Source organism: Schistocerca piceifrons, chromosome 1, assembly GCF_021461385.2.
Source record: "Schistocerca piceifrons isolate TAMUIC-IGC-003096 chromosome 1, iqSchPice1.1, whole genome shotgun sequence".
NCBI lineage: Eukaryota > Metazoa > Arthropoda > Insecta > Orthoptera > Acrididae > Schistocerca > Schistocerca piceifrons.
Window position 1 is genome coordinate 987427008 of NC_060138.1, and position 22562 is coordinate 987449569.

The 22562-nt window shown below is 38.4% G+C and overlaps 1 protein-coding gene across 2 annotated transcripts in view; it reads left to right on the forward strand.

Moving 5' to 3' along the window:
* The first annotated feature begins 2302 nt into the window (after positions 1 to 2302).
* The window catches only part of LOC124777664 (transmembrane protein 135-like), a 112784-nt gene continuing 92524 nt past the window's right edge, over positions 2303 to 22562 (forward strand). The window contains exons 1-2 of one of the 2 annotated variants that reach the window (XM_047253179.1): positions 2303 to 2596; positions 13954 to 14084. In XM_047253179.1, the coding sequence (XP_047109135.1) occupies positions 2450 to 2596; positions 13954 to 14084 (278 nt within the window). In that variant the 5' untranslated portion in view covers positions 2303 to 2449. The other variant, XM_047253251.1, reaches the window with a different exon arrangement.

The following is a 22562-nucleotide window of genomic DNA, read 5'->3' on the forward strand; positions in this document are numbered from 1 at the left end:
AGTGAAAAATGGACGATAAATAGTTTGGACAAGAAGAGAATAGAAGCTTTCGAAATGTGGTGCTACAGAAGAATGCTGAAGACTAGATGGGTAGATCATATAACTAATGAGGAGGTATTGAATAGAATTGGGGAGGAGTTTGTGGCACAACTTGACAAGAAGAAGGGACCGGTTGGTAGGACATGTTCTGAGGCATCAGGTGATCACAAATTTAGCATTGGAGGGCAGGGTAAAAATTGTAGAGGGAGACCAAGAGATGAATACACTAAACAGATTCAGAAGGATGTAGGTTGCAGTGGGTACTGGGAGATGAAGAAGCTAGCACAGGATAGAGTAGCATGGAGAGCTGCATCAAACCAGTCTCAGCACTGAAGACCACAACAACAACAATAACAACATATATTTGTCCCATAAGGCAATTACGTCACGCGAGTTGCGCACACGCAAAGCCCCTTAAAACATGCACAACTGAAGGTGTGCGTGCGACCCTGATGCCAAGCTTCCGGAGTCTGGAGGAGCAGTAGCGCTGTAGATTAAGTGCTGCATCTTTCAGATTTCAGCATGTATGTTACGTTTAACAGCATTCAAAGAAAAATAACCAGTAAATCTGCGAGATTTCGAAATTGAGGGTGTTCGTGTGCTCTTATACAGCAGCCGCCACTGGTAGCTCCCACTATCGCCAGTGAAGAGTTATCTATGTGAGTTCGTAGGACAAACAGCAACTCGCTGTCACTGTAGAAATTGACACCATTTACGGGATAAGAAAAGAGACGAGCGAAGAATGAAGACAGAAACCAGACTCCTATGCTCTGGAACTCGTACCCATTGTAGGTCATGCTGTTGCCAATAAATATGTTTCATAGTTTTGTACTGGGGTAAGATGAGACAGTGTACTGGAGTGACTGGTTTGTGATTATGAGGTCACTGAGATATTGTATCTGGATTGTGGCGTACAAAAGATCGCCCAGAAAATTCCATATTTCCACTAGAATAACGGAAAAAATAAAACTGCAGATTCGCAGAAAGATTTGACAGACCAATTTAAGAACCATTTCATGATTACTGAAGGTGAACTGACATGTCGGTATAGGCATATCGTGAGCTGAACATGAAAGCACAATGTATAATAGTAAACTAACTAAATTACTTTGTGTTGTACATGCAAATAATCGGGAAATAATGAATTCAAGTACAGTGAAATACGGCCAGTTACTGTGGTAACTGTCTTGTGCTCCACTTCCCCTTTTAAGACTTTACATTTTTTCATTTCTTGAGATACCTCATTATTTTGGCTCATATAAGTCAGTCAGCTGCTTCGTTTGGTACATAGTCCAAATTTTCTAGGCTATGTTTCTAGGAATAATCCGGTTGGGAGCTGAGAGTATTATGTTAGTCTGTGGTATCTCTAAGAGGTTCCATAGAGTTCTACTTAGCGAGCGATACCGGAGCGCTGTTGTCACATATCTACTCGCGAGTCGGTTGTGCTGTGTCATCTCTGCGTGAGGGGTCGAACCGTGAGCTTTAACTCTCAACCTAATGCGAGCTGTGCATTAGAAGGCTCTGTGCATGCGTTTACGGTTCTGTAATGGTTATGCACTTGAAGGACCTCGCCGTCGACAGGACACTACACCCTACTTTTCTTTCCTTTTCCTATGAATGTATTTGCTGTGCTTTTTGCAAGAAACGCTTTCAGAGCACATAGCCATTACAAGTTAACTATTGCCCGTGGTTGAATTGTTAAGGAAAGAGATTCTGGTAGTGCGAACTACTGCGAGGGTACATTTTTTTAAATATATAAATCTTTAAAAAGATTATTTTAATGCGTTTTTTTCGTCAGCAGTAACGGCGGAGTACCGTCACAAATCAAGCACTGACTTAACACAGCCACCCTAGATTAATACCGAAACATAGTAACTTGAAACGGAAGTAATTTATTTGCTTTCGTGGATTCGGCTTCACTTGATACCGATGCTACCGTACTATTTGGATGTGGTATACATAAATAGTTTTGTTCGAGAATCGTTATGTTTTTTCCAGATATTAAAGTGACATAAAAAGAATTTCGTTTTAGCTTCGCTCACGTCACGTTTTTCAAAGCATTACTTGGTTGAAAGTATTTTAGGGAAAAAAAAGTTTGCAGACACGGCGTATTGAGAATTGCATTCGAAGTATTCGGTTTAGCGATACGTGTTGTTTTTATTCTATAGGAACACGAAGGAGTTCGCAATTTTGAATTATGGGTTTATCAGAGTGTAAACAGTAGGCAGTCGTGCTGACTATGACGCTGTTACGTTGGCAACGGTAACAACGTCCCTGTTTATGTATGCATATTGTTATCTCAGTGACTGTTGTAACAAGGTACATGTTGTGATGACAGTTCAGTGACTGGCAACTATAGGCTAGTCGTGAGAAGGAGTCACAAATGACTATCATAACGTAGTCGTGAGCGATGGTTGCATTCAGTAAATTTCAAACAGTGCCTCACACTTGCTTGGAGTATGTGCACCCGTGGACAAAATCTTGCAGCGACGCTGCAACTAGTTCGGGATGTACAACTTTCCAGGAGTCCTTCCGAATTTACGTAACTGTGTATATGGTAAGTTGTGAGGCGCAGAGTGACATTTGTGTCAGTATAACCTGAACCTTTGTACAAGTTATAAGACACATGCCAAGTTAGTTTTCATTGTCATTTCTAAACTGCAACCTGTGAGCACAAGTAATTAAGACGACAGTTTGGATTTAAGAAACAATGCATATTGCAGCACTGTTGTGCCCAAGTTTGGACAGGATGCTTATGTAAACATACCGCGTAACAGCCCAGATTTCCCTCCACCGTTTAATAAAAGGAAACCTGTGACACTATTTAAGTATGTCGCAGAATTGAGTTGAAACGCACAATGTACAGGAATCGAGAAGATGGAAGGAACTGCACCGTAACGAAGTACGGGAAGTAAATCAACATAAAATGGGTCATTGTGTTTAGTAGTGCTTATCTATTTACATGTGCCTACACAGACGTTGTTCTGAACGTTGCGGTTTATGGTTCTTCGATTAGAAAAGTTGCTCATAACTTCTTCGCTGCTGCTAACGGCAAGAAAGCATTACGTTCCTTGTAATGGCACTGTTCAGCAAGCCAGTTGTTATTGAACAAACGTGTAGAGAGTACACACATTGTTACACTAGTTCTTGCACCACAGCTTCTGTAGATTTCGGCTTTATAATACTACAAGGGGCATTTCCATTTTATTCAAGTCTATATTTGGTGAGTACTAGTCTGCAAAATTAATCTGTAGATAAAAATGATTTTCTCGTAATGTGATTTGTTTTTATGTTTCCATGTATTAAGCTCTCACAGAAGCTGTTCTTGTTATGCAGGAATTTTGATTTGTGCCAGTTCACGTAATATTAAATAGCATAAGTGATGCCTAATAGGGTTTTGTAAAGCTTAAAGCACAGCTCTTCAGCAGTATGTGTCTTTCCTTATGTAATAGCTTGATATATGTTTTTTGTCTGTTTGGTTTCAATAAACTGGGCCAGAAATAACTATTTTGCAAGAAACAGTTGCTGTCATGTCAGTGGTGTCATCCTTCAAAATCGAAGACTCAGAAATGGTGTCGTGGTTAAACCCCCAAGCATTTTGTTTCTGTGTTTACTGTTTGATGTGTATGCATTTCACACTGAATATGCCTTGTTTAATTAGCCTACATATGGTTGACTCACTTTTGGAATGCACTTCATTTCACATGGTTTACTGTTGTGTGTATGTACTAGTGGATGAAGCCAGCAGTTTCAATCAGATGTCAGTGCTGTTTAAATTCTCATGAAAGGATTAGAAGATGCATATATTGCAGATATGAGTACAAACAACTAGGGATTATGAAGACTGTGACTATACATGTGTTTTTAACCGATATTATACGTGGTAGGTCATGTTATCTGACAGCTATCCACGAAATGCTTGATGTCATGTTGTTTATTGTAAAGTTCTTCCACCAAACTGTATTTTAACAGTGGTTTAGGCCTACCAACAGTAGTGAACTCAGACCCAAAAATATCCTTTTAACTGGTTATACTGTACACTTGGAAAATGGATGCACAGCCAACACTGTGCGTGGATGAAATAGGCAAATTAAAAGCATATCCTGACACAAGTTATGATAGCCAGTGCAGTGGATTATCATCATGCTAAAAAATGAGGATGTAACATGCCAAATCAAATAATTTTATGGAACTGAAATTTAAATGCATTAGATTGATAATGCCATCGTGTTTTACAGTGAGTATACTAGTATTTGTTTATGGCATTACCATATTTTATATGTTAGCCAGAGTGTTGTTATTTCTTTGTGGGCACTAAATCCTTGGTAAATTGTCGAGCAAGTTATTTTTTGCTACAGTTCAAAGTAACCCTTGAAGACTAAGGGGAATTTGTTGTTGTTGTACTTCATTGTGTATCATCCATCACTGTTGATTAATGAAGCCGTGTTGTGTGTTAGTAAAGTTTTTCTGAAAGCTGAAAGACTGCTTTGGGAATGTTTAATAATGAAAAGTTCATGCAGACTGGTTCTTGCACTTGACTTATATGGGCAGTACTAGAGATTTCTTTCAAGGGTAGCAGTTATTAGTCGATGACCTGCAGGGTGGTTGTCCTTTCAAGTGCAGATAATGCGAAATCATATGAATATTCTGGGAGGGAATGCTTAACATGTCGATTGATAGCGGAAGAACTACTTATCATCAAAACTGTTGGTCAGTCCATTTTTAGATGTACTTGGAAAACAAAAAATGTGCATGAAATTAGTGTCACAGTTTCTCATTCTGTATAACAGATGAATCGCAAATGAACTCACTTTCATAGATGGTAGGGTTTGATCACATTTTTCTGACACCCAGTGAGAGGTGATGGAATGCAGTATTTCAGTTACAATCCATCTACAAAGTAATAAATCCAGAATAGTTAACCCCAAAGAAAACTAAATAAAGAAAAGCAAGATCTGAACATACATAAATACATACCTTCATTAATACCTTTTTCGTAGATGATGAATAAGGCATTTCGTAAAGATGTGGAATGTGTCACTTTAACATAAGTTTTCTTTACACAAAATGAGCAATTAATATATTATTTTTAATTTTTTCATGGTTACTACTTCATATCTTAAAATTTATCTATTGAGTAGAATGAGTTGTCATTCAGAAATTCTTTTAATTTGTGTTTAAATGTTGGTTAGCTATCTGTCAGACTTTTAAAGCTGTCTGGCAAATGATCAAAGATTTTTGTGGCAGCATAATTCACCCCATTCTGTGTTAGAGTGACAGTTAATACAGAATAGTGAAGATCGTCCTTTCTTCTAGTGTTGTATCTATGCACTTATTTTTGAATTGGGATGGGTTATTAGTAACAAATTCCATAAGTGAATATATGTATTGCAAAGGTATCGTGGATAGCCCAAGTTCCTTAAATAAATGTCTGCAAGGTGATCTTGGGTGGGCTCCAGCTATTATTCTCGTTAGATGCTTTTGTGCAATGAATACTTTCTCTCTTAATGACGAATTGCCCCAAAATATGATGCCATATGAACAAGTGAATGAAAATAGGCATAGTAGGCTAATTTAGTGATATGTTTTACACCATAATGTGCAATAACCCTAATAGCATAAGTAGCTGAACTTAACCGTTTCAGCAGATCATTGATGTTTCTGCCAATTCAATTACTCATCAATGCACACACCCAGAAATTTTGAATATTCTGCCTTAGCAACAGACTGCTGTTCATAGCCTATATTTATCAATGGCGTTATGCTATTTACTGTAAGGTCATTCCATCTCAAATCAACTAACAGTCTGAACCTTGATGCCTCAGTTTGGGATACCTCACTAGTGTGTATTGCAGTAGTAAAATATTATTATATACAAGAACCCATTGAGATCCCATCTTGAAATTTTGCATGCATGTAGTCAGTCAGACTGGACAGCACATACAATTTTTATAAAAAAAGTCCAAGGGTATGTATTTTCGAAATTTCAAAAAATGTTTTTTTTGGAACAGTTTAAAATTTTCAGATTTAGGTAGCATAGTCATGTTACATATCAAATTGAAGGGAATTTATAGAGGAAAACAATGGTGCAAGTTTGAGCTCTCTAGGTTGTATAGCTTTTGAGCTACAGCATTTTAAAACAATCATCGATTGATCAAAAACGGTTTATTTTTTATTTTTAAACCCTTGAAACTCAAAAACCAAAGGTCAGAAAAATCTGAAATTTCAAATTTAAACTAGTGTTAGTGGGTACATTACCTGGGGGGGGGGGGGGGGGGGGGGGAATGCGGATCTGAGAGGTCATGGTTCAAATCATGTAGAACAATTGGTTTGACATGGAATGACCCTGTACAGAATTGAATAAAATGTGTTTTGTCAAAATTTAGTGAGAGTCCATTTGCAGAGAACCACGTAATAATTTTCTGAAAGACATTATTTAGAAATTCCTCAGCTGATTCTTGTCTGTTGGGTGTGATTACTATACTTGTATCATCCGCAAAAAGAACTAGCTTTGTATCTTCATGAATATAGAGGGGCAAGTCACTAATGTAAATTATATTAGGATAAAAATTTCAGTGTTCATGTGCGTGCTGGGAACGTACGATACAGAACCGATAATTTATTTTCATGTCGATTTTCAACCATTTGTAGGAACCTGGCTGTCAAATGATGTAAGAATGGGGTGCTTTTGAATTAGCATCTAATTTCCATCAATATGTTAAACATATATATAAACTAGCTGTGGTATTATCTGTTTAAAACAGATTTCGGTAAGCCCTGTGGAAATTTGGTGAATGTTGACATCCATAAGCTAAAAGAAGAGTGGGAAGAAATAGGCTACTTTGTGAAGAAAGTAAATAATGTTTGCAAAAACCTTTATCTTCAGTACTTTTGTCATTGAGTTCCTCAGCATTTTATAAATGCATAATACCTTCATTCATCCACCAGTAAGAAAGAATGGGTATTTGTCATGTGCTTGACACACTATTATTTCATATAAGAGCGGCAAGGGAAAAATGTAGCGAAGTTATATATGAAGTACTGGGCATAGTCCATATCAATTCAGGCAGGCTGGGAAAAAATCTTACCTACATAGTCTTGGATGTTATTGAATTTTGCATATGTTAAAGTGAAGGACTAAGTAAGGAACACACATTTTTTTGTTTTCTCCAAAAAAAATTTCTGCTCCGAGATACAGCCCTCCAAAGATGACGTTGCACATACCATTTTGAAGATGCGAATTTTGGAAAAAATTTAAAATGCAGTATCTTTGGAACAGCTCTAGTTATTTTATTGGGGGTTTTCTTTTATTTGAAAGATAATTGCTTTATGATTACAAAGAAATCGTCCATTTGCACTTGTCTGTCAGTTTCTTTTACAATAGCTTCCTGAACTTTTTGTAATTTATGGAAATTTTTTTGTTTTCCAAAAATGCCAATCCATGAAATTTTGATTTTTTTTCCTGTTGATTAGTACCATATAGTCCTACATTCTCTGAAAAGGAGAGCTTCCACTTTTAGGTTGAACAGGTTTTATAAACAACCGAAAATTTTGGTATACATAAAACATGTTTTATTACCTCATTATCACATAACAGGCTCATAAGAATCAAAACCTGGCCTTATTTAACATAATTTTAGTTTTGAAAGATGAGTAAGAGACTCATTTTTCAAGCATTTTAAATGGGGAAATACGGAAGCGTCCGATCCCACCCGTCTGCCTTGACCCATGACGTCACAAGTATGGCGGAAACAAAAACAAACACACACACTTTCCACAAGAAGCCTAATGACACTAACGGGACAAGCGCGGGAAATGGGGTGTTTTGGGTGGGTGCAAACTACATATAAACAAATTTAGACGCCTTGCGTAGCTACAACGTGTAAGTGAAGGCAGCCACGCATGAATATCCACCCACCTCCCCAGGGGTCGTAACCCCTGCAACCCATAGAAGATAAAGATGCTTCAGTAGCTGATTAGTGTTTTTTGTCTTTTTTTAAAAAAAATCTCACGGGATAGAACGAACAGATCAGAAAGTTAAATATAATAAACTAAAACAGAAATTCGAGGAAACAGATAATTAAAATAAGTAAAAAGTGTTTTAAAATTAAAAAAAAAAATCTCACGAGATAGAACGAACAGATCAGAAAAGTAAATAAAATAAGATAAAACAGAACTGGAGACAGCCACACTCAAACCAAACTCCGCACCGTCATGGCGTCACACACGACAACACCCTTACGTCACGGGTCAAAGCCGACGCGTGGGATCGGACGCTTCTGTCGACCCTTAAATGGTTCCAAAATGTATGTGAAAGGTCCAAAGACTTAAAGGTTTCAGTTTATACAACTTCCGTGCACTCTGTCTTGTATTGAAATTAGCCAGTCAATGAAATAAGAATGTGTTCCACTGCTTCAGTATCTTCCTTTGATGTAGAGTGATTCTTGTTGAACCAACAGGAACTGGAGCACTTACAGTCTTCAAAACATTGTGAACAGGAAGTGAGCACTGATGGCATTGTTGCTGCCCTTCAGCTATCTCCAACAGCTGGTCCATGTTGCAGCATAAAGTTTGCTACAGTTTCTGGTATCTATCATTTCTGCAATCCACCAGTCACTGTCGTACACACTCGTCACAAACATCCCCCTTCTGAGGTTGTGATTCTGAATATTATCCTGCTGTTTCTGAGGTGTTGGCTGAATGAACGAAATTTCTTCTGTCTTTCTCTTTAAAGTGTGTGCAGTATGAGTTTGCCCATCACTTTGAGTCCAAAAGTGTGTCTTTTGAATTCCTTTCACAGGAGTCATTTGTTTGGATTGTTCTTTTTTCTGCTCACGGAATTCTTTGATTTCCTCTTTGGACAAAAGAATGAGGGCTGTGGATATGAAAATTTTCACGACTCTCGTAAAAGCCTCAGCATTCTGATTCGCAGTTGTATTTGGTCTGGAAAGATTATCTTTTGTACCTAGCATGACGCTTCAGCTGGCCTCCTACACCATCATAAGGCCCCTTCCCGTGACCAGCAGCACTGTATACCCAGCCGGTTGGCACAAGTGACTTACTCAATTCAAACAGCTGGTAACGATTTTTAAAATTACTAGGAGCACCATCAGAAATAATGATGATCTTCTCTGTCCCTGTTTGCAGTTGAAGAATTTTGCGCATTGCTGGGAAGCATGTGCCGAGTCATGTCCTGTGTCATCACTTATAACAGCAACACTTGTGGTCGTGTTTTGAAAATATGTCACTCCTGTAAAAATTGAAACCTGGTCATTACTCCAATAATATCCTTGTACTTCTGGTGGGAGAATTACAAACCAGTTCTCAGCAAAACCACAGTGAAGCACTAAACAAAATTCTCCAGTCTCTACACACCCTTTCACTTCTGCGATGTATTGTTGTTGCAATTTCTTCAGATGCTGGTGTGTTACTGCTTTCACTGACAATTTACCAAGTTCATCAATGAAACTGTCAAAAGCAACAGTTTTCTTAATTAGTTTATTTTCCTCCCATGTCACATATATAATTTCTGCAGAGTTATCTGCTACGTCTTCCAAGCCAGGTGCCTGTAAAGACAGTCCTCCCTTTCCAGGGGAGTCACCACATTCTTGAAACAAACAGGTCCCTTGCTTTATGTTACAGACTACTAATGATTTCACACGCCCAACCAAGGTGTTATATGTCATGTGCTCCAGTAAAGTCTTCAAAGTTACTACATAAAGTTCAAAATTTGCGCAGTACAAACATAAACGGACATCTCTAGGTGGGTGTGGAACTACCCACTTAGGTCATAGTGCATAAAATTTGTATCTTTCAATGTGTGAAGTTGTATAGTTGCTCTTATAAATTGCAAAAGTTTCTTTAATACTGCGAGTCGTGTACCTCTTCACTTTCACAACTTTTTGACCTTCAACTGTTACAGTTATAGTGTCTTTTTTTTTTGCACTCTGGTGAGAACAGTCCCATGTCTCTTCCAGATAAAATGACTGCACTATTTGAACTTGAGCTGCTTCTACGTCATGACCACTTTGATACTGATGGAACATGGTTAAAAATTGTTTTCTTTGAAAATGTCTCTGGAATAATAGTTAAAACTTGCACCATCTCACTGTAGGATGCACAGTATTCAACAACTGAATTGATATTTGTGAAAAATTCCTCGCAAGAGTGCTTTGCTTCATTTTCTTCTGAAAATGGAATTTCTGCTTTGAAGAAAGTGGTCAGTTTTGCTGTAGTGTTTTCATCCATAGTGTGATAAACCTTTTGCATTTCCTCTATGTTTTCGTCTTCTTTAAAGGCAAAGAGAGAAGATGAAGCGGTAGCCCCTCAGAGAGCCTATGCCTACTGTCATGTATTTTTTGACTTTCAGTTGTTAAAAAACAGAGAATTTTTTCTGGTTCCCATAGGAGGAAGGAAGGATTCGCACTCAGCGAGTGAACGAGTGAGAGGCACGCCATTTTTAGCGAGTACTTGTAGACCGCCATTTTGGGGTCGCTATGAATTAAGTGAGGGTATGTATTTCATATGTGCACCGTTTAGAAAAATACAGTATTGTTTTATTAACAGAAAGGTCGTGTGAGTTGTTATTTCAAATAGTACAATAATTACAAGAACTGAAGCCCACCTGTGTACTTTGGAAAATTACGAAGATCCGATAAGCTTAATGGGAACACGGTCAAGACTTCAAAGGTGAACACGGCGACCAAACGTAGCATTATAAAGAATGGTAAGCACAAATCTACAGCGGAGAAAGAAACTACTTCGCCCTGCAAAATAATATGAACTAATACGAACTTATTTCCAGGCATAGCTCAGCTTATTGTGCTTGTCATTCATGCCGAAAAATTAATCTCATAATTCAATACATTTTAAAAAGCCACACAGTTCATCGTTTTATTATCATCTATTGCATTATTTTATTATATTATAAAGTGGCGACCGTGACAGGATGTTGTTCAATTTCCTGTCGTAAATTCCTTTCCTTATTTGAGCTTGCTCTTCCAATGTTATTAGCACTCGCTGTACTTTCTCATCTAAGACTACGTCTTTGTGCCGTAATTTAGGTATCGGTTTTGCCCATTCATCTAGCTCCACCTTTTCGAACATTAGTTTGGCCGGTATGTGCCCTGTTGATGTGTGTGGTAGGTGATTTACTATGTGCTGAAACAGACCCAGGTATTCTATCCATTTCCTTTAGTTCTTGTTAAGATTTAATTTGATGAGACAGTATAATAGCTTTACTAGTTTCTCTGCACTTTCTTGATGCATAGAGCTAATGACTTGACTTCACTGTCTACGCTTTCTTAACTGGACTGACACCTACCTCTGTACTTGCCTGATTCAGGGTATTTAATTCTTCCTCTATTGATGCAAAATCTGCATCGTTTGCACCATGGGAGGCAGTTAGAATCATTTCAGATCTTGGGGAGACAGAAATCAGTAAGTTAACATATTTTGCATGTTTTCATTCAATAATGTCATATGGAATAATGTTCTGGGATAACTCATCTTTAAGAAAGAATGCCTTCATTGTTCAAAAACATGCTGTCAGAATAATCTTCTTGTAGACATCTGTTTTTGACTACTGCTTCCCATTATATTTATTCCCTCATGAAGTTTGTTGAAAATAATCCACTACAGTTCAAAAGGAGCAATGATATACATAATTACAGTGGCAGAAGGAAGAATGATAACCATTATTACACATAAAGGTTGTCTTTAGCACATTGCTGCAACTAAAATTTTTGATCATTTACCCAGCGACGTAAAATGTCAGATAGCAAAGGAAAATTTGAAAACAAACAAACAGTTTGTCCTTGATACTTCTTTCTGTTCTGTAGAAGAATTTCTATTATTGTAATGTGTAATAGGTGGTGAATAGGAATTACTAATAAAAATAAAAAAGCACCTCATAAATATTCAGCATGTAGCCATGTTTGCAAATTGATTTACAATACATCATTATGATCTGTTGTGCAACATGATCCATCAGTTCAGTCTTAAAGGTTGGTGAATCTACATCAATGTCATTCTCGCAGTGAGCTTCCTCTGCATATCCTGTTGTGCTCTCATCACTCCCCTGAAATCCAGACTCATACTTCACTATATGCCACATGCTACGAAAAGTGCCTCAACGTGAGTGAGCTTTCTATGGTGCTGTATTCATATCTGCATTTCCTAATTTCCCTCTCAATGTGTGTCTTATCCTGTCTACCCCACTCTGTCTTTCTTGCTCATCTCATCCAGTGCAGTCAACACAATCCTTCACTTGAATATAGCTTCAGTATCAAGACAATTGTCTGTGTCTATATTAGTAGAGAAAGCCAGTTTGTTAGCTGGGCGACCATGCTGTTTCTTGTCTGTGTGTTCATGTCAGGCGATGCCCATAAAAGTCTGATAAAATTGCTCCCATTCTTCATACACATCAAATACCTATTGAGTAGAGTGGGTATATTTCTGAGACATTACTGATGACACTACTAGTTATGGTAAAGTATCATTATTGACCAACTGCAGGGGACTTCAGGGTGACTTGGACAAGATTTCCGTATGAACTTATGAATGGCAGCTTTAGCACGACAGATTGCCATGCTAAGGGGCCCGGGTTCGATTCCCAGCTGGGTGGGAAACTTTCTCCGCTCAGGGACTGGGTGTTGTGTTATCATCATCATCATCATCATCATCATCATCATCATCATAGCCATCATCATCTCATCTCATCCTCATCAATGTGCAAGTCACCAAAGTGGCATCATCTCAAGACTTGCACCAGGCGACCAGTCTACCCGATGGGAGGCCCTAGCCACATGCCATTTCATTGGCAGCAACCTTTAAATGTGAATAAATGTAGATCATTGCAAGTGAATAGGAGAAACCTTCTTCTAATGTTTGAATACAGTATTAATGATGTGCTCCTTGACTCAGTCACTTCGAATAAATATCTGTGAGTAACATTACAAAACAAGAAATTGAATGAGAAAATAAGGTCAGTTGTAGGAAAGATGAATGACCAGTGACAACATGGAAAGTTCTGGGAAAGTTCAGTGCACATACAAACAAAGCTGTCTATAGAATGCTTGTCCAACACATTTTTGTGTACTGCTTCAATGTTTTGGGTCCTTACAAGGCTCTCCCAAGGAAGACGTCAAATCAATGCAAAAATGTATTGTTAGTTTAGTGACCTGTCAGTTTGATCAGTACAAGTGGATGATGTTTTTTCGCTTTCTCTGTATGTGGTATAAGTCTTTAATGCCTGTTGAAACACCAAATACTTAGGCTCACTTGGTTACGGAAGCACCCATCGTATGAACACCTACGATTTTCCCGTGTTTGAATTCAATAGCTCCAACATAATGAGCTCATTAATGGACTCTTTGTTATGTAATGACCCACCAAATGAGGACCAACAATTGGCCCATGTTTGAATTCACTGAGCTCTGACATAATGCAAGCACAACTTCACAGAACACTGTAATGACCATGGCTGACACTGGCAAAATTTTGAAGAGATTACAAAAATGCCTTTCATGGTGAAATACAACAGCATAACCTGTAGGCTTGGCTAACATCTGCATTTCCTTTAAACATGCATTTCTCACTGTGGTTTCCATGTTTTTGTCCAGCTCCTGTATTTTAGAAAAGTTTATAGACCAAACATGGCCTCGAATGTTTCTTACAAATTTGTTAGTGTGTCTAGCTGACTTAACGAACAGATTTGTTACAGAATGACGTCACAAAGTATAACAGTGAAGATTACTGATTTGCCATGTTTCATTTTATATGCACTTGTATTGCTATTTTTTAGAAACTTCATAGTATTTTCATATTTGTATAAATTCATTATACAATAGCTTATGTATGTGTTAATTACTTTTTATATAAAATGTACTGAAATACTAAAATTTTGAATTACAGCTTGCTTTGCTTATGAGAGGCAAGATACCCTCTCAGAAAGACCTTCGAGGAACACTTCTAAGAATCATTCAGTCCACATCATTCCTTGCATGCCATGCATTTAGTTATTCTTTATTCCTATGTCTGCTTAGGTGAGTATGAAATGCCAAGTACTACAAAATTATTTACTGAGAAATGTGTCTAGTGAGAATAGCCTGAAAAGACTTGGGCTTCACTCGTGCCTCACAGCCGTATTATACTGTTTACTTTCATCATTTATTGGTACATATTTTATAACCATTAACCTAAAATTGTTGGTCATTGTGAATAGTAGTACTTGTTATATACATCTGTCAAAAGCAGCAGAATTATATATGTCTGCAACAGTGATGGAGTTCTATGTGGTCTAAAGCTATTTATTATAGATGGTTGCTTCAAATGAAACTTCTTGTAAGTTATATGTATGTTTATGAAACTGCTCCTCCGTTTTCTACTAATTAAAATGGTTACTGAATTAAAATGTGGCCATATTGGTCATGACAGGGAAATGCCGAAAGGTTTTTGGGAAAAGCAAGATCATAAAAAATTCTTGGAAAGGTACATGACGTTGTAATGGAGGACCAGTGGATTAGTGTGTAAAAAAATCGAAAAAGGAAAGAAGTAAGGTAGATTGGGTTTCAACATACCACAAACAATTAGGTCATTAGAGACAGAGAATAAGCTTGAATTCAGGAAAGAAATCAGCTATGCCGTTTCAAAGGAACCATCCCAGCATTTGCCTGAAGCAGTTTAGTGAAACCACAGAAAATGTAAATCTTGACGGCCAGACTATCATTTGAACTCCAGAATGAGATTTTCACTCTGCAGCAGAGTGTGCACTGATATGAAACTTCCTGGCAGATTAAAACTGTGTGCCCGACCGAGACTCGAACTCGGGACCTTTGCCTTTCGCGGGCAAGTGCTCTACCAACTGAGCTACCGAAGCACGACTCACGCCCGGTACTCACAGCTTTACTTCTGCTAGTACCTCGTCTCCTACCTTCCAAACTTTACAGAAGCTCTCCTTCGAAACTTGCAGAACTAGCACTCCTGAAAGAAAGGATATTGCGGAGACATGGCAGAAGTAAAGCTGTGAGTACCGGGCGTGAGTCGTGCTTCGGTAGCCCAGTTGGTAGAGCACTTGCCCGCGAAAGGCAAAGGTCCAGCGCACACTCCGCTGCAGAGTGAAAATCTCATTCTGGAAACATCCCCCAGGCTGTGGCTAAGCCATGTCTCCGCAATATCCTTTCTTTCAGGAGTGCTAGTTCTGCAAGTTTCGCAGGAGAGCTTCTGTAAAGTTTGGAAGGTAGGAGACGAGGTACTGGCAGAAGTAAAGCTGTGAGTACCGGGCGTGAGTCGTGCTTCGGTAGCTCAGTTGGTAGAGCACTTGCCCGCGAAAGGCGAAGGTCCCGAGTTCGAGTCTCGGTCGGGCACACAGTTTTAATCTGCCAGGATCATTTGAACTGTTATTCTCTCAAATACGAGTCCACTGTGTTATCACTGCACCAAATGAAAGTATTTGATCACTGGATTGTTCTCACAAGAATGAAATTGATTTTGTGAGCTGCATTGTTACTGTAGGTGAGACTTTAAATTCATTAGAGATCAAAATCCAGAGAGCAATTGAAACAGTGAACAGAGTCAGAATGGTCTGTACCAAATAAAGTAATAGTTTCTTAAATGAAATCCGTGATTTTGGCGTGCAGCAGGGATTTAATTACTAGTGTTTGTGGAAAGTTAAATCTTTAACTGGAAATTATTTTTGTGATGTCTTGATCACAAATCACACGTAACTTATGAGGAAGCATCTGACTTACAGAAGGAAAAGGTCATTTTTCAGTAATGCAATGTGCTTGGTCACAAAAGTGTTTTGACAGCTTCCAATATTAAGCATCTTCTTTATGAACTGCTGGAACATCCACTCAGATGATACTCGCATTCAAACAGGCTCAATATTTCCTGATATGTCAAAGTGCTCAATTCAGTATCAACCTCGCTAAAGCAATCGTGCGATATGTGACTCGTGCGACACTAGTGCAAGAGGTACGCGAGAAACTATGAACTACTCACTATAACAATTTATTTCTCTGTTAAAATTTGATAGTTTTGTGGAACTACAATCTTCAGGGTGTATACAACCCGCAACAACCAGGAGATCCGGGAATAACCCGTGAATTTTTCCATCCGGGAGAAAACCGGGGAAAACCCAGGAATTTTTTTAGAATACCAGGAATTCTTCATTGTTTTAGTTTTCAGTTTAATTTTTGTAACTTCGACTGGTAAGAACCAATACTCTGAGAAAGAATATTACTGTATCTCGTTACTGCAGAATAATACTGCAGCAATAAAACACGAACAAGAGGGGGGGGGGGGGGGGAGATAAAACTTAAGTTGGAAAGGAAATGCACCATATACAAGAACAAAACACAGTGCTCATACAAGCGTCTGCCAACAGCAAAATGTGTCAAATGCTTTAGGAAGACTATGCAATGTTTCATAACAACAAATTGTCTCCGATGGGCATGACATCACAACTGTTCACATTAGATTTGTTTGAGCAGTTGCAAGCGAGTTTATGCGCATGTGCATTTGAGTCGCATATGAGTAGTACCTTCTCCCGCTTCTGGCTACAGAAATGTGGCAGTTAGCTATATAAGTAATAGCAGCAAGCAGCCAGATGCTATCCGGAAAAATTTTACTGATGTGCCTAGGCTGCCAGATGCGCAGCAGGCCCGGAACTAGGGGCGGGGAGAAACCGGGGTATCTACAGTTTCAGGGGGAGGGGGGCGGGATGCCAAATTCATATTATTGAAGAAAAAAGACCTTGTTTCACAAAGTGCCTAGCATCCAGCGCACGTTGATCTGTTCAGATTAATGCACATCTTTCTTCTCTTACATTGTAGCCGGCACGGTAGCTGTTCAGTCAGAGGGTTAGCTGCCCTCTGTAAAAAAAAAAAAAAAAAAAAAAAAAACTGAGTTAATGGATCAAGGGTGTACTGAAACAGGTGTCTTGCGACGTCCGCCCTGAGCAGTTGCAACGAACAAAAACGAACAAAATGAGATTTAAAAAAAATCGATTGCTCGTATGATTTTGAACACATCCCTGTTGGTTTTTGAACATTTTTTTTATCAAATTCTAAGTTGATTTCTGAATGAATCGTAAGTTGATTTCTGAATGAATCGTAAGTTGATTTTTGAATGCATACATAGTGTATTATGTCACGCAAAACAGCGAGTTATTAGCTAATAGGCAGTAAACACTACAAATTTTCTGAAGAGTTCTTGTTCTGCCGGTTAGAAATAATCCCATCCAGTAATAAGTGCGAGATTTTTTAAAGAGGAGCAGGATGTCAAACCGGCCGACTGGGAGCGGGAGAGGCACCACAGGACATTTTAATTTCCACTGGCCTGAATATGGTTTGATGGCACCCATTACAAAATATTACACGTTTGAATTCCACAGAGCGAAATACAGAGACGTGGGATGAAAGAATGCTGTGTTAAGAGGCGTGGCACTGCACTTTGGCGCACAGACAAAATAACATGTCTTACGTTCCCTTGAACATGTTTTATGTATCAGACTCTTCAGAAAGACGTGCGCTACAAAATGAAGATATTTTTTAAAAGTCGATTTTTAAAATTTTTGGCGTCCTGCCTCAAACACTCGAGAGAGGGGGAGCACCACTATCTAATATTGTCGCAGCTCAGAAATATCATAGATCTAGACCTGATGCACAGAGCAGTCTGAGTTGTAGTGGGGAGGTGGTAGTCACCACGTGACCCGTGTTTACGTTAAGTGGTTTTGCCATTTCCTCTTCGTTTATTGCTCTCACGTCAGATGAAAACAGAATGGATTTCTGTGGCCGGGAGCTATAAAGTGAATTAAAATACATTCACATAATAGTGGAAGGCTAAAATATGTTATTAGTTTCAGATTTTATTTTTGTTCCCACCTTTCTGACGGTCAAGTGTTAATTGCTTTGCAGAACAAGGAAGTTATTTTTATGGTTTGTTAAAGAAATTTGACTTTTATTATTCTTTTCTGCTGAGACAGTCAATTTATTTGAAACAAAGTGTTTAATTCCACACTATTGGCTAGTTTCAAATGTTCGCTGCATTTCAAGTTCACGTTTTCATCTTCTAGCATGTATGGGATTATGCCATAATAAAGAACCAAACATGAGATAATGTGCTGCTGGTACTCCAAGAAAATTTACATCTGAATCTGGACATACGAATGTGCACTTTGAGCCTAATTATGCATTTTAGTATATTGTTGTTGCGATCTTCAGTCCTGAGACTGGTTTGATGCAGCTCTCCATGCTACTCTATCCTGTGCAAGCCTCTTCATCTCCCAGTACCCACTGCAACCTACATCCTTCTGAATCTGTTTAGTGTATTCATCTCTTGGTCTCCCTCTACGATTTTTACCCTCCACGCTGCCCTCCAATACTAAAATGGTGATCCCTTGATGCCTCAGAACATGTCCTACCAATCGATCCCTTCTTCCAGTTACGTTGTGCCACAAACTTCTCTTCTCCCCAATCCTATTCAATACCTCCTCATTAGTTACGTGATCTACCCACCTAATCTTCAACATTCTTCTATACCACCACATTTTGAAAGCTTCTATTCTCTTCTTGTCCAAACTATTTATCGTCCATGTTTCACTTCCATACGTGGCTACACTCCATACAAATACCTTCAGAAACGACTTCCTGACACTTAAATCTATACTTGATGATAACAAATTTCTCTTCTTCAGAAATGCTTTCCTTGCCATTGCCAGTCTACATTTTATATCCTCTCTACTTCGACCATCATCAGTTATTTTGCTCCCCAAATAGCAAAACTCCTTTACTACTTTAAGTGTCTCATTTCCTAATCTAATTCCCTCAGCATCACCCGACTTAATTCGACTACATTCCATTATCCTCGTTTTGCTTTTGTTGATGTTCATCGTATACCCTCCTTTCATGACACTGTCCATTCCGTTCAACTGCTCTTCTAAGTCCTTTGCTGTCTCTGACAGAATTACAATGTCATCAGCGAACCTTAAAGTTTTTATTTTTTCTCCATAGATTTTAATTCCAACCCCGGATTTTTCTTTTGTTTCCTTTACTGCTTGCTCAATATACAGATTGAATAACATCGGGGAGAGGCTACAACCCTGTCTCACTCCCTTCCCAACCACTGCTTCCCTTTCATGTCCCTCTACTCTTATAACTGCAATCTGGTTTCTGTACAAATTGTAAATAGCCTTTCGCTCCCTGTATTTTACCCCTGCCACCTTTAGAATTTGGAAGAGAGTATTCCAGTCAACATTGTCAAAAGCTTTCTCTAAGTCTATAAATGCTAGAAACGTAGGTTTGCCTTTCCTTAATCTTTCTTCTAAGATAAGTCGTAAGGTCAGTATTGCCTCACGTGTTCCAATATTTCTATGGAATCCAAACTGATCTTCCCCGAGGTCGGCTCCTACCAGTTTTTCCATTCGTCTGTAAAGAATTCACGTTAGTATTTTGCAGCTGTGACTTATTAAACTGATAGTTCGGTAATTTTCACATCTGTCAACACCTGCTTTTTTTTGGGATTGGAATTATTATATTCTTCTTGAAGTCTGAGGGTACTTCTCCTGTCTCATACATCTTGCTCACCAGATGGTAGAGTTTTGTCAGGACTGGCTCTCCCAAGGCCGTCAGTAGCTCTAATAGAATGTTGTCTACTCCCGGGGCCTTGTTTCGACTCAGGTCTTTCAGTGCTGTGTCAAACTCTTCACGCAGTATCGTATCTTCCATTTCATCTTCATCTACATCCTCTTCCATTTCCATAATATTGTCCTCAAGTACATTGCCCTTGTATAGGCCCTCTATATACTCCCTCCACCTTTCTGCTTTCCCTTCTTTGCTCAGAACTGGGTTTCCATCTGAGCTCTTGATATTCATACAAGTGGTTCTCCTTTCTCCAAAGGTCTCTTTAATTTTCCTGTAGGCAGTATCTATTTTACCTCTAGTGAGATAACCCTCTACATCCTTACATTTGTCCTCTAGCCATCCCTGCTTAGCCATTTTGCACTTCCTGCCGATCTCGTTTTTGAGACGTTTGTATTCCTTTTTGCCTGCTTCATTTACTGGAATTTAATATTTTCTCCTTTCATCAATGAAATTCAGTATTTCTTCTGTTACCCAAGGACTTCTACTAGCCCTCGTCTTTTTACCTACTAGGTCCTCTGCTGCCTTCACTACTTCATCCCTCAAAGCTACCCATTCTTCTTCTACTGTATTTCTTTCCCCCATTCCTGTAAGTTGTTCCCTTATGCTCTCCCTGAAACTCTGTACAACCTCTGGTTCTTTCAGTTTATCCAGGTCCCATCTCCTTAAATTCCCACCGTTTTGCAGTTTCTTAAGTTTTAATCTACAGTTCATAACCAATAGATTGTGATCAGAGTCCACGTCTGCCCCTGGAAATGTCTTACAATTTAAAACCTGGTTCCCAAATCTCTGTCTTACCATTTTATAATCTACCTGAAACCTGTCAGTATCTCCAGGCTTCTTCCAGGTATACAACCTTCTTATATGATTCCTGAACCAAGTGTTAGCTATGATTAAGTTGTGCTCTGTACAAAATTCTATCAGGCAGCTTCCTCTTTCATTTCTTAGCCCCCAATCCATATTCACCTACTACGTTTCCTTCTCTTCCTTTTCCTACTGTCAAATTCCAGACACCCATGACTATTAAATTTTCGTCTCCCTTCACTATCTGAATAATTTCTTGTATTTCGTCATACATTTCTTTGATTTCTTCGTCATCTGCAGAGCTAGTTGGCATATTAACTTGTACTACTGTTTTAGTATGGTTCACAAAATTCCCATGCTCTTGGAGTATCCTCTAATGTCTTGTTTCTTTTATGACATAATGTAAGGTCCTTTAATGTTTTACACGTACGAACATACGGGCTTCCTGCGTCATCGTGACTGCGCAAGCGCGGCGACGCCTGTTATCTGGCGCAACTGCTGAAACGAATCAATTTCTAACAGGTCACAGGAAAATATTCCGATTGGTTGTTTGAAAATCATTACATTCAAGTAAAGTAAATTTCCTTTTACACAAGATGAACTCTGTGCGCGAATGTCCGATGAATTTCTTAAATCACAGAGCGTTTGACTCTCATTCAAAAATCAAATCTTTGAGGACGACCATTTAGAATATTTTCGAGCCCAGAAGATCAGACATTTATGTCATTGTTAAAAATTTTACTGGCACATTTGGGTGATGTATCTTAAAGTGTAACACGTGCAAAAATGATCAACATTATGTATGAAAGCTTACCTTCTTTTGCAGCTTATTAATCTTAAAGACCAATATTATATGTGAAAGCTTTTCTTTTCTTGTAGCAACACTATGTATATTAATTTAAACCATTACTTTTTCCTATTTGTGTGTTCTCACTACTTAACAGTTATGTTGCTAACTACATCACATGTCCTGTGCTATGAATATCGGCTGTCATCGGCTGCCGAGGTCGCTTGACATGAGCTACGACTGGCTTACAAAAGCGCATTGCAATCTTGATTTCAATCCTTCGGAAAGTAGCATGTGGTGTTTGGTGGAATTCGAATTTATACTTCTGTAATAAGAAAATATGCAGTGTACATGTTGCTGCACATCAGACATCCTTCCAAAACGTGTTTCTTCCCTGAGTGCCGGGAAATTCTATGCTGGTTTATGAAAACACAACCATTGAAAGGATTGAGAAGTTTTACAGTTCCGAGGAAAAGTATACTGTTACATAACAAGGAAAAAGTGTATTTTCTTCCAGGAGAAAGTGTATTTTAACCGGAAAATTCGGGAAAAATCCGGTAATTTTTTTCCTCGTCCACGTATACACCCAGATCTTACAAACTATTGTTGTATTTGAGCAATTTGCAACAAAAATTGCCGTACATGTAAGGACGCAGGATATAAATAGTTATGCTGCTTTTTAAGTAAAGATAACACTGAAAGGCATAAACGTTGTCTTTCAAAGAAAACAATATGTAATACTGAAAACAAGTCAATATCTTATTTGGTTATGAGACACTATAATGATTTGCCAAGTTTATTGCAAATGAGAAAGTGACTTACTGTTCACTCATTAGAATACTGAGTAAAATCTTTTAATCAGCTTTAGAACAGTATGGTGAAATTTAGATGAAACAGAAAGAATGTTAATCCAGAATTAAATGTCTGACAAATGAAATAAATCATGTTAAATTGGCTATGATTGTTATCATGAGAATAAATTACAGTTGCTAGACCTATTGTGAAGATGTTCCAACAGACATCATGGGCAAAATGAAAGTTTGAGAATTGGACTGAATTGTGATTGCAGACTTTTATTTATACGAACTTTTATTTATGTGTTATTTGCTGTTGTTACATATGACCTGCACCGTAGAAGATATTGCAGTCCATATTCCACAGTTGCTCAGGACAGCACTATGGAGATGGTGGATGGGGAACAGTGACATCAGCTTGGCTGAGATCTGTGATGTAGGGGTGGGCAAATCACATGACTGAGAAATCTCAGTTATCCCAATAACAATTTTACAGAA